Source organism: Maylandia zebra, linkage group LG6 (assembly GCF_041146795.1).
Source record: "Maylandia zebra isolate NMK-2024a linkage group LG6, Mzebra_GT3a, whole genome shotgun sequence".
Taxonomy (NCBI): Eukaryota; Metazoa; Chordata; class Actinopteri; order Cichliformes; family Cichlidae; genus Maylandia; species Maylandia zebra.
In genome coordinates, this window is record NC_135172.1 from 41,897,104 (window position 1) to 41,910,508 (window position 13,405).

Sequence of the window (13,405 nt, forward strand, 5' to 3'; positions counted from 1 at the left end):
GAGCGCAGATCCACTGAGCGCTCAACACAGACAGCATAGTCAGAAGGAAGAGCGCAGGGCAAGCTAGCAAGACAGAAGTTAAGCTCTCCTTGCAACATGGACCTCCCCCACTCTCATTCAGATCTGGCGTTTGGAATTATTTTGGTTTTCATGTGACGTATGACCCTGAAGGTAAGCGAGTCATGGACTAAAGTAAAACAGTATGTTGGATGTGCCATGCAATGCTCAATTACATAGGTGGGAACTAGTGTGTTAGCGCAGTTAGCTCGTTAACGTGTTGGCCGTCTAGCCCCATGCACAGGGCGATCGGCGGTAGCTCGTTAACGGAGATTTGCCGTGTTGTGGCGTTAAGGTCATTTCAACGAGATTAACCTGAAAGCACTAGTGGGAACACAACGAATATGACTGCACATTTACATCATCCTAGTGCAAAGACAAAAACAACAAGCATGCTACTAACTTTAGCCGAGTCATTTAGACAGCTGTTAGCACATGATTCTCCTTATGCTGCTGAGAATATAGCCCAGAAGAAGCGGATAGTATAGCTTTTATTTTGGAAAGAGGCATTTCTCTGTAATAAACTCTCTTTTCCAAAGATGAGTGATTCCTCAATCAGATACAGGGCTCGGAAAATCGCTAGCCCGACGTCCTGGGGCTAGCGATTTTTTTCAGATGGGCTACCCTGCGGGCTACCCTGCCCGTCGGGCTATTGTAGGAAGGAAAAATCTATGTCAATGCTTTTGCATTCTTTCGGAAATGTAGCTGGGTAATTATGTCATTGGCATCGGTGAGCCACTGCCAATATGTGACATATTGAAATCGCTTTTGAATTTGCGCTTGTTTTTTTGCTTTCACTTTGCAATCGCGCGAACTGTGTATAGAGAGCGACAGCACTGATTGGTGAGTGATGATAATTTGCGCACCAATTCCTCTGACGTTGTCTTATCAATCGTTAGCTTACTGTAACGTTCACAAGAACCAGACGGTTGGGGTCTCAGTTTGTCCGTTTATTCGGCACATAAGCCAGCGGGTTGTTAACTCAGGGGGAAGCGCTCTCGAACTACACCTCTCTTCAGCCTGGCACCCACACAGAACAACCAGGTCCCCCCACCCCTTCCTGTACACCACCCTCACTACTTCCTGCAGCCCAACCAAACATGAATCTTAAAGGAACAACAACAGTGTGCAGAGAAAACCAACATGTCACTGTCCAGTAACACTTAACCATCGTTACACTGCCCCCCCAGCAATAAGTTCCTCGTCCCCGAGGGAACGACACAGTCTCTGAGGCGGGGCGGTAGCCTACGTTCCCTCCTTGACCTCCTGAGCCCCTGAGGAGGACGCGGAGCTTCGGGGCTTTGGGGTGAAGAGTCCGAGGGGGGGGAACGCAGCCCCGGTCGGGGGCCCCTCTGAGCAGGGTCATGGACGCTCTGTACACGTCCCTCTGGAAAGGAGGGGAGGGACTGTCCTCTGTAGGGGGCCATCCGGTCTCTGTGCAGCGCTACTATCCTCCCCCTAGGAGGCAACTGCACCCTGTAAACAACCTCCCCCACTCGCTCTAGGACGCTGCAAGGCCCCACCCAGCTGCTATCCAGTTTAGGACACCGTCCCTTCTTCCTCTTTGGGCTGTAGACCCACACCAGCTCCCCAGCACGGAAGTGCCTCCCTTTAGTGGTGATGTCGTAATTCCTCTTTTGGCGCAGGCCTGCCTTCGCCAGCTGCTCTCGGGCGTAGGAATGTGCAGAATCCAGCCGGTCCTGCAGCTTCCTTGCGTAGTCCCGGCCCGGTGGTGCCTCTGGCGCGTCCGGGGGTTTCCCAAAAGCCAACTCTGCAGGAGTTCTCAGCTCTCTCCCTAACATGAGCAGGGCAGGCGTACATTGGGTGGAGTCCTGCACTGCCGACCTGTAGGCCATGAGGGTAAGGGGAAGATGGTAATCCCAGTCCCGTTGGTGTTCTGAGGTAAGGATGGCTAGCTGCTGGGCCAGCGTCCTGTTAAACCTTTCCACCAGCCCATCGCTTTGGGGGTGAAGTGGGGTGGTGCGGGTTTTCTTAGTCCCAAGGCGTTCACACATGGCAGCAAATACCTTGGACTCAAAGTTACGCCCCTGGTCACTGTGGAGGGTCTCTGCTGTTCCAAAGCGGCTGAACATCCCCTCCACTAATACATCAGCGACCGTCTCAGCCTCCTGATCTGGGATGGCGTATGCTTCCGGCCACTTGGTAAAATAGTCCATGGCCACAAGAACATAGCGGTTTCCTCTGTCTGTGCGAGGAAATGGGCCCATGACGTCCACAGCTACTCGCTCCATTGGGGCTCCTGCTGGTTGCTGCTGAAGCTGAGCCCGGGACTGGTCTTGTGGCCCTTTGTGTGAGGAACATGCATCACAGCTGCGGCAAAAGTCCTCCACATCCCTCCGCTGTTGACCCCAGTAATAGCCCTGGCGGAGGCGGCGAAGAGTCTTGGAGACCCCAAAGTGGCCAGAGCCAGTGCTCCCATGGCAGGCTCCCAGCACAGCTGACCTCAGCGACCTTGGCACCACAACCTGCCACCTCTCCTCCCCCGTGGCAGGATCCTTCCAGGCACGCTCCAACACCCCCTCCTTCAGCCTGAGAGCTGCAAACTTGGCCCACAGCCCCCTGGTACAGATGGAAAACCCAGTGACCTCATCCCAAAGGGGTTGCTCCCCCTTCTCCAGCCACTGCAGGACCGGCAGCAGGTCTGTGTCTTGTTCCTGCCGTGCCCTCCACTCCGCTGCATCCACCACCAGAAGAACCCTGCAGGCGAGCTGTGCTGCTCCGTCTATTGTCGTGAGTTCCCGCTCTATTTCCTCTCGCTTCTCACAGTAACGGCAGCCAGCTGCAGCACATGAGCGGCGAGAGAGGGCGTCTGCGTTAGAATGGTGCGTCCCTGCTCTGTGCTCCACGGTGAAATTGAAGGCTTGGAGCTCCTCCAGCCAGCGAGCCACCTGTCCCTCTGGCTCCCTGAAAGACATCAGCCACTGAAGGGCAGCATGATCAGTTCTGACAACAAATGCTGTGCCGCACAGGTAGTATTTAAAGTGTCTCACCCCCGCCACCACAGCCAACAGCTCTCGTCGTGTGACACAGTAGCGCCGCTCGCTCCTGTTCAGGACCCGGCTGAAGTACGCCACCACCTTCTCCCCTTCCGGTCCAACCTGCGACAACACCGCTCCCAGCCCCACATTACTTGCGTCAGTGTCCAGGACAAAAGGCAGGGCGGGGTCAGGGGGGGCAAGGACTGGAGACTCTGTCAGCAATCTGCGGAGGGTGTCGAACGCCTGCTGACAGTCCTGGGTCCAGATGAAGTCACGGTCCTTCTGCAGCAGGTGGAAGAGTGGTGCGGCTATGGAGGAAAAGCCCTTCACAAACCTCCTGTAATAAGACGCCAGTCCTAGGAAGCTTTTGAGCTGTTTCTGGTCTGCTGGTGTGGGCCACTCGGTAATGGTGTGAATTTTTTCCTCCAAAGTGCTGATGCCCTCACGACCCAGCTTGTGGCCCAGAAACTCCACCTCCCTCCTCATGAAGTGGCACTTGTCGGGATGCAGCTTCAGGCCTGCAGCCGCCACCCTCTCCAACACTTGTCTCAGGGCATCCAGGGCAGCATCAAAGGAGCTCCCGTGCACTAGAAGATCATCCAGGTAAACCAGACACCGTTGCCGTGGGACGCCAGCCAGCACACTGTCCATGAGCCTCTCGAAGGTCGCAGGAGCGTTGCAAAGGCCAAAACTCAGGACTTTGAACTGCCATAGTCCCCTGTTAGTGCAGAAGGCTGTCTTCGGTCTGGATTCCGGGGACAGTGGCACCTGCCAGTAGCCACTCCGCAAGTCCAGGGTGGAAAACCAGGAGGACCCGGCTACTAAGTCGAGGGACTCATCAATCCTGGGAAGGGGGTAAGAGTCTTTCTTCGTCACTTTGTTGAGTGGTCTGTAGTCCACACAGAAACGCATCCTAGGACTTTTTTTCTTAGGCACCATCACCACCGCGGAGGCCCACGGGCTATCAGATGGTTCTATGATGCCCGCCTTCATCATTTCACACAGCTCCCTGTCTGCAGCCTCCTGATGAGCCAGGGGCAGGCGGCGGGGGCGCACTTTAATAGGCTGGGCATCCCCGGTCTCAATGACGTGCTCTACCAAGTGTGTCAAGCCAACATCACTTTCTTTCAGGGCAAAAATGTCACTAAACTCTTTTAGTACCTGCCATAGACTCTCTTGCTGCTGTGGAGTCAGCCCCTCACAGTTCTTTGACCAGATACTCCTCACTGCCTCTCCTCCTCCTCCTCCTCCGCTCGCTGTTCTGCTGGCGGGTCTGCAGGGGTCTCTGCGGTGGAGGTGGACGCCGCGGCAGATGCTGTGCAGACCGGGGGAGGAATAAGCGGCACCTTCTTCCCATCAGAGAGTACGAGGAGGCCTTTGCCTAAGTCCAGTACACCACCAATGGCTCGTAAAAAAATCCAGCCCAAGGATGCAGGCGTCCTGCACGTCAGCCACCCAGGCAGCATAAGACACACCGAGGTCCCCCACCTTGAACTGGAACACTCCCTTCCCTCTCATTGGGGCCAGATCACCGGTCACAGTCTTAAGTTGCACGTTAGTCGGTTGTACAGCAGCTCCGGTTGGGACAATATCGGGTCGGACCAGCGTTGCATTGGATCCCGTGTCCAGCAGGGCCGTACAGGACACCCCCGCAATCGTCACTGGAACATGGCAAAAGCCGCCAACCTGGGTCCAGCCCACAGTGATGGCCGCACCGGGTGGAGGTGGCGGTGGTGTGGGGATGTCGTTCTCCCAGGCCCGTGTACTCCCGCCTACACGGGCCCGTGGGCGTTTCCCTGAACCGCTGCAAGCTTGGGGCACTGCCTGATGAGGTGTCCGACTTGTCCACATCCCCAGCAGCTCTGAGGTCGGCGGTGTGGGCCAGCCCGAGGGGAAGGCGACTGCAGCGAAGCTGTCTGCACCAAACTGCACAGGCCCGCTGGCGTCTCCATCTGTTCCACAGGTGCTGACACAGCCCTCACCACGTGTGCGTCGTCAGCGCCCCCAGAGGATCCTGCAAGCATCTCCCTCTCCAACGCTAGCTCCAGGGCTGCACTGAGTGTGGCCGGCCGAGCAAGCTGAGTTTGCATGCGGAGCTCTTTAGGGCTCAGGGCCTGCAGGAACTGGTCCCGAGCTAACTCCGCCTGCACTGATGGTGGCATGCTGTCATACGCCCTCCGGCAAAGGCACTCGACTTCATGGGCCAAAATGCGGAGGGGCTCACCTGGCAATCTGCGTCTGTTGTGGAACTCCGACCTCAGCAGCACTGGTTGGTTATACTGCCCGAAGCGCCTCTGAAGTGCTCCGACCAGAGCATTATAATCTCCCCTCTGCTCCTCGGTCAGCAGCAGCAGGCATGCAGCTGCATCCTCACACAGGCACAAAGCCAATTGGAGAGCTTTATGTTCCTCAGACCAGCCAGCTGCAACAGCTAACAGCTCGAACTGTGCGATAAACACTTCCCATGGCGTCTTGCCGCTGAACTTAGGCGTTTTTATATTCGCTGCAGCTTGCTGGGCGCCGCCATGTTTGTTTACATCACGTGACGGCGCGCCAAGCGAGGTCGACTCCTTCCCGCCGGAATCGCGGCCGCTGTGCGAACAGTTCCCGAGCCTAGTCAAACCTGGAGAAAATCCAGCCTCGGCAGACAGCCGCAGCGCCGTTTCCCTCACTCCATGGGCGGGCGAGCGCGGACGAACCTCCCTCTCCTCCGTCTCCTTCTTAATCCTGCCCGGCAACATCCTCGTCTCGTAACGGCAAGCGTCGCCGGCAACAGGGTCTCGGGCGTTCTGGGGTTCTTTTTTCTTTCTTCACTTCTGACACCAATGTAACGTTCACAAGAACCAGACGGTTGGGGTCTCAGTTTGTCCGTTTATTCGGCACATAAGCCAGCGGGTTGTTAACTCAGGGGGAAGCGCTCTCGAACTACACCTCTCTTCAGCCTGGCACCCACACAGAACAACCAGGTCCCCCCACCCCTTCCTGTACACCACCCTCACTACTTCCTGCAGCCCAACCAAACATGAATCTTAAAGGAACAACAACAGTGTGCAGAGAAAACCAACATGTCACTGTCCAGTAACACTTAACCATCGTTACATTACTATGCAAACATGAGGAGTGAAATCTCCTGCAGCAAGCTTAAACATGTGAGAGGTTGATCGTGCAGAGAATCGCTGAGCATTATGTGAGTGCGTGTGTAAAAACAGCAGGATATATATTGTAGCGGATCAGGGCTGTTCGGGGTTCTGTTTGTACAGTTATGTTTTGTTTATGTTGCCATAGTGACGGGTGACGCCCTCTTGCTGCGACGGTGTGTCCTTCCGGGGTCAGAGGGCGCCCTGTGTGTTGTTGCTGCTGTGCGGTTGCTGCGCTGAGCAGTTAGCTAGCGGCAGTGTCCTTCTGCAGATGTCAATAAACGGCTGTGCTCCCTGGCTAGCTCACGGGAAGCAAGACCAAACGGTACCTCCGTCTCCTCCTTGTCTGAGCTCGCCACAATATTTTAGTTCTGCTGAGCCAAATAAGACAGGTCAGGGTGAAGAAGTGACAGCCAAAGAAAAACTTACCACAAAACGGAAAAGTTATGACAAATCAGATAAGGCAAAAAGAAAGTGCAGCTTTATGGTTTCATGGACAAAAGAATTTCTGTGGCTGCAATATGACAAGCGAAATAACCAGGGCTGCACATAAGTGGTCCACAGGTGCGCATTTGCTGTCAAAATAAAAAACGGGCACAAGATAAGAAGTTGCAACGCGTGTTTGCATACATAAGATTTTCAGGAGGAGGACAGACATTTGTTTAGAACTCTTAAAGATGTCGAAGAAGCTCCTTTAAGCAATTACTGTGATGTTCCTCCACCTCCAAAGAAATGTCAGAAGGAGTCCGAACCACAAAAGAAGCACGTATTCTCGGAAGAGTAGTTGCAGGAGGTGAGCTGGCTTCAAACAAATGATGAACGCACAGAGATGTGGTGCAGAATGTGCCGTGAAAATGTAATAAATGACAAATTAAAAAGGCATGAACATTTTTTTTGTATCGAAAAAATATCGAACCGTGACACCAAAGTATCGAACCGAACCGAACCGTGAATTTTGTGTGTTGTTGCACCCCTAATAAATATATATAATATATATATATATATATATATATATATATACACGTATACACACAGACTCGTGTTTTCTGAGTTTGAGAAATTTACCAAATTAATGGTTTTTGAAATGGTTTGGCATAATGCACCATGTTTTACTTCAGCTGTCCAATATGTGAGGCTTTGTGTAACTCATCTCAGACACGTTGAGTGTAGAAAATAAAGCTGCTCACCGCTGCAGGCTGATACTCATGTTTAAACCCTCAGGAGGTGACTAATGGTGCATTTTGCAGGTGTGTGATTTTGTCTCATAAATGCAGCAAAATCATCCATTGTTCTCTTCCTGTTGCCGTGCTACTGAATTGTGACTTTTCAGAAAAACATACATAAATACAGGAGTCATCAAGTGGCCTCGTTTAAAGTGTATTTTATAAATTTACATATTCAGCTTTTTTTTTTTTAATAACATACAATAGAAACAGTGCTGATTTAAGTCGACTTTGGAGAAATATCTGGCATAAATAAAGTCCAGTATTGAGTCCAGTACAGAAACAGTAATTCAGAATACAAATCTTTGTCACTTAAGGGATAAAAAATATTTGGATATAAAAATATTTCTACACACAAATACCAACTGCAGTTGTCCAGCAACTGCAGAACAATAAAAACGGAACAATCATACACTTTACAAAAGCTCATTTCTCTTTTTAAATTAATGTTTAGAGGGGAGTTTTAATCTGGGTTGAATGCTGTCAGTGGCAAACAGTATAATCAATTCCTTTTAAAGGCACCGAGGGAGCAGTAGTTAAGGCAAAAGTTAGTCATTTATTTGAGGATGGTATACGTGTCCATCATGGCCAAACATTTCATTTCCACCCACGTAACACATGCTAAACTCCTTTATAACCAAAGCAGATACAGGCTGCTGAATTTCCCCTTCTTTGTCTTTTTCCAGAGTTCAACCTAATTAAAAAAAATCATTTGCTAATCAAAGACACCCTTATTTCATATCTGCATCAACTTGCCAACGTGCAACTTCAACCCTCTCCACAAAACATCAACAAGCACCAGAGGCGGAGCTTGTCTCCCTCTGCTATTCAACCTGAGGACAGTTTCCATTTTGCACGACGCCGGGGACGCAGAGGTTCAGGTTGTGCACCCTCCTGTAGACGAAGTGGAAGACCTGAGCGCGCGGCCGGCTGTGGAGCTCGGCTTTGATTCGCTGAGGGTGAGTGTCTGGGGTGAGCTGCTGGCTGGTTTCCTCGTTGACCAGAAACAGAGCGTAGTTCTCAGGGTCGGAGAGCCTGAACTTCTGGGCGCACAGCGAGCAGACCTCTTCTGTGGTGGTGTACGGGTGGACGACCAGCGTTTTGGCCGTGCAGCCCACCCCCGGCTCTTGCAGCGCGACTCGGAGATAGTTCTAGAGAGAAAAGAGTTCAATTTTAGAAAACTGTAAAATGAACGAAAGGGGCATTTCTGAGGAGGTGAGCAGGCAGGAAACCCACATGCAGTGGCAAAGATTTTACATGCAGTAATGTTATCAGGAGCAACATGCTGTGATGTTAGTACAGTTGAGACACAGCACCTTCCATGCCTCTGTCCAAAGCTGGATTTACTCTTACTGGTACAAGTTTGACTCACTGCCTGGATGGTCAAGGTCGGCTCAGGTCAGGTGATACCTGAAAGTCGTCCACACACGGTACTGAACGCTGGGCGGTCCGCCGGCGGTGCCACTGTTGCAGCGTGTTCCTGGCCTCGGAGCTCAGCACTCGGGCCGCCTGCTCCTCCTGGAAGTTTTTGATGAGGGACATGGCTCCGTAGGCGCTGGTCAGGTAGTAACCGCCTGGGGTAAAAATTAAATACAAAAAGAAATGAAACCAACCGAAGTTAAAAAATAATTAAGAAAAATGAAGACAGTTGCGCCTTTCTGGCAGAAATGAATCAGATTTGGTGCTTAAGGGTCAAAGATATTTACCTACACAGCCGATTATTAAACATTTTCAGTTTACGTGCCAGACAGCTTGGCGCTGATGGGAAAATATTTCACTCTTGGTACATTAAACCTTCTTATTTTTTCCTTTTGAAGTGGTTCCAGCCCATTAAAAATCAAAACACTGACTGGAATTTCCTTGCTGTGAGGACTTTTCCTTCCTATGCAAGCATTTATCAAGTTTTCTCAAAGAACCTTCAATAAAAACTGGAGCTGAGAATCACTGTAAAAGACCTCAGTGATACCGTACACCTTCTACTGAAGGCAAGACAAAGCTTTCAAAAGAAGAAACAAATATGTTAAATGACTTTAGACAGAAACTGTTGGGACACTTTGCAGTTCAGTCTTTATTTATTTTACTATTTATCATCATCCTGCGAGTGAACTTTGTGTCTTTAGTTTCCACTAAATACCAAGCTTCATAATAAAGACATTAATGCTAAAATAAGGAAAACCTCACATTTGTTTTTTTTTAAATCAAACTTTAAAAGGAACTACTTCTGTAGATTTCTGGCCACTAGGGGGCAGCACAGCAGGCCAAGTCAATTTCTCCATAAGCGCATTTTAAAGACAACAGGTGAGCAGAGTGCTGTACAGCTAAAAGAACCAATTAAAATAAATTAAAGTCATTAAAAACAAAACATCTGTAACTAACTCATCAAGTAGTGATGATTTTGGTGATGATTAAACCTCTGCCCACGTGTCCCACATCATTTCCAACCAGCAGCAACGTGTAGATATTCACGACTCTTTCACTCCCGCGAACAGTAACTAACACTAGTGTTACACAACACACTGTGACATGGTTTTAGTTATAAAACATAACTCATTTGTTTCTCTTTCAGCCGGTCACGGGTCCGAAGGGTTAATGACTCATTGTTAGCAGAAGGTGTATTGCTCTATAATTTACCAGCTTTTAAAACATCGCTCTGGGCCAGTGATGGAGAGGAAAATATTTCAGTGAATCTTTAAATTCTTTAGTTTCTCAGCTTAGCGTCATGGTTGTACAGTACAGCTGTTACCAGCTGAATGTGGGAGTGTTTTTATGTTTATTCTACCAGACGCACTGCAGCATCTTTCAGAAGCCTCCTAAACATTCATCAAGAAAGCGTCACTAAAAGTGCCACCAGGCGGATTTTTGTTTAAATTAAACAGGAGGCACATGAAGCTGCACAGAACAGGCGACCCGGCAAAGGCTTGGAGACCCTGAGCAGACTGAACTCCACTCCTGAACGCTCCCGGCGTGAATGAAAGACATGTGATGGTGTAGTGATACACGCCTGGTTTATTCTCTGTGGTTTCGTTTACTCTGACATGACATAGATGTCACCAAGCTAAAAGTACACATGGCCCCGACAGCCACACACTCACATATACAGGCAATTATTCATTATTTAGACAAACAATGAGTAACATCCTACAGCTGAGAGCTCGTCATCTACTGTCATTAACATTGCTCATAAAACGTTTCACCCACCACAAAAAACCTGAGTGATCTGACAGCTAATATGGAGTCTGACCCTTCCTCGTTGCCGTTTCTCTGACTTATTACCTACTAAATTATTCATGAGCAGTATTTCTGTAGGATGTTTTTTCAAAAGAAAACAGCTCCAAGTTTGTTGCTGCTGGTAATAAAACTGATAAGAGCAGCGATACTGAATCAAAACATCAAAGCTGTAAAACCATAACAATGAGTAATAAGATGCTGTAAAAGCTGCACAGTTATTAAAGGAAAGAGTTTGGAGATAAAACTCGGCAGGTTCATCGCTACATGCAGCAGCGGCAGATTATGCAAAATATTCCTTTCCACAATCAGTCCTGATACAACATCCTAATACTGTCAACCGGACTGTGGCAGGAAACCACTCCTCTCACAGTCTGAACTTCCACTACGTGACTTCCACCTATAATCTTGGGTATGTACATCCATTAAACTGGAAGCTTCCTGTTCTCACACAGTCAAAATGGCAAGACCTTCCTCTGACCAGGTTACAAAACAGGGTGGACCTCTTTAGCCTCACAGCACACTGGTGCGCCCAACCTGGAGAATGAAGCATCTAAACTTTAAGACGAGGTGATGTTTTCAGTGAGCAGACCTCAGAGTCTCTCTCTGCTTTATTTAAAGTCCTGCTTTAACAATGTTACACGTCAGTAGGAAAGGCTCTGTTATGACCCAATGATCTTTTCCTAGCAAACTAGTTTGGTACCTAAATGTATTGTAGACATTGATCTTTTAAAGTATAAGGCATACTGTTGTTCTAACTATTTTCACATGCAGCTAAACTGAATCATGATTAGATATCGTGAAGTTATTTTTCTAAACCATGAAAAGAATTCTGCGAATATTGAGCGAACATTTCTCAGATGGTAACTGTGTCTGTAACCGATGCACAAGTGCTGCTGTAATGTGTATGTCCTGTGTAACCGACAGGACCTACCCTCTCCTTGAAGCAGGGATGGATCCAGCAGCTCCATCATGTACTGGATCTCCGTGTCCAGCTGTGGCATGTTGCACTGAGCCACCACATAAGTGAGCATGGGCAGGAAGTCATCGGCACCGTACATCCTCCCTGGAAGGAAACAGATGGAGAGCAGAGGGGGATGTAGGTGTGGCAGGTTTGTATTTTCAAATTATTTTTCACTTTTATATCGTTTTCAGTTCGTTTCCGGAGTTCGTTAGATCGTTCTCAGTTCTGCTTTCATTTGAAAATGTTAAAATGTTTCATTTTAGTTTCGTTTTTATTAATTTTGACGTTAGGTTTAGTCATTTTTAATTGGAATTGTATGGAGGGCGTATGTCAAGAGGTGTGATTTAGGAAAATCAGAACAGGTGTTACTTTTTGAAAACTCCTTTTGGAAGCAGTTGACTCACAGTCTAGACATCCAGACTCTCAACAAACACGCCCATCAAAGCCTCATCAGCCAAGTTGTGATAACTACTATCACAAATGAATACATTCTAAAACTACAAAATCATTTCTGTTAGTTTGAATTTTTTCCAAGAGTCTGGTTTTTCATTTTTATTTTAGAATAAAACAATGTTTTTTATATCTAATTTTAGTTTTTGGTTTCATTTCAGTTAACTACAATAACCTTGATGGTAGTCGCACAGGTCAGGCAGAGGAAGGAAAAGGAAAAAAAATCACAGCTGTAAACAATCAGAGGAAACTGACAAACTGGGAACAAACGGACTTTTCCATACCTGAGTTATCCTGCATGATGGTGTAAATGAGCTTACACACTCGCAGCAGCAGTGACACCTTCTTCTCGGGGGAATACATCTTCCTCATGTTCAGGAACTTCTGCCGGATTTTCTCAATAGCCACGGCGTCAGGGGGCACGGCACCATCCACCCCGAGCTCCTGGGGCTTTTTGGTCTTAGCCAGCGCCAAGTTCTCCCTCAGCTGCTGCAAAGCTCCACTGCTCACCTGCAGCAAACAGAGACAATGCATCACTGATATCAGGGCTTCATCTTTAGCATTGCTTATCTCCTCATTTATGAAGACACTTTTCTAAGATCTTCACCTGGAAGTCATGCAAAGCCGTCTCGATGACGCTGTTCAGAGGTTTTAAGACACATTTGTGCATGGCCTTCTCCAGCACCTGGTCTGTGGAAGAGGACACACCCACACACAGACAACCGGTTAAGCACCAGACGTAATGTAATGATCATTTCTTTGAGTAATCAAATAATAAAGTGTGTCACTGTGTGTTGTGCAATGACAAGTTAAATAAAACTGAAACTGTACATTTGCTGTAACTCTTATGTACACTGCAGTTCCTGGGAACGAATGAGGTGATTTACTGGTTAACCCGAAACCATCGTCACATGCTTATGGCAGTCAGCACGCTGAAGTCATGTTCATCAACCCTGAAACTTGCACAGACTTTTCTCACATTTAACGCTGCACAGTCCTGGACTCCGTCCTCACATATGGCTTAAAGTCAGGCTAAGATTAAGTTATCAGGCTTAAATTATCCACCCTAATATCAGAGTGCGTCATCTTTAAAGACTTAATGCTTTTAATCAGTAATTAAACCCAGATGACATGTGAGAGATCACTGACAATAAGCTCAACATGAGCATTCAGTCGGCAAACCGACTTTTTTTCTTTATTTGCCAAAATTGATCGTACCTGAATGTATTTCTTTCTTTTTCTTTTTATTATTTCTTTTTTAATGTATTTTTTGGAAATATGGCAATTTGACCCAGTGCACTATAAATGCATTTCAAGAAATCACATGGAAAATAAAATATCTGCATTTTT

General features: G+C 48.3%; 1 protein-coding gene across 3 annotated transcripts in view; it reads right to left on the reverse strand.

Moving 5' to 3' along the window:
- Positions 1–7,558: 7,558 nt before the first annotated feature.
- LOC101480523 (ras and Rab interactor 2) overlaps positions 7,559–13,405 on the reverse strand; it is a 39,734-nt gene continuing 33,887 nt past the window's right edge. Inside the window, exons 9-13 of one of the 3 annotated variants that reach the window (XM_004538708.3) lie at positions 12,663–12,745; positions 12,340–12,565; positions 11,576–11,707; positions 8,827–8,990; positions 7,559–8,567 (exon numbers count right to left, since the gene is read on the reverse strand). In XM_004538708.3, the coding sequence (XP_004538765.1) occupies positions 8,241–8,567; positions 8,827–8,990; positions 11,576–11,707; positions 12,340–12,565; positions 12,663–12,745 (932 nt within the window). In that variant the 3' untranslated portion in view covers positions 7,559–8,240. Of the gene's footprint in view, positions 8,568–8,769; positions 8,991–11,575; positions 11,708–12,339; positions 12,566–12,662; positions 12,746–13,405 lie in introns of all 3 variants that reach the window. The other 2 variants (XM_024802796.2, XM_024802797.2) reach the window with 2 other exon arrangements.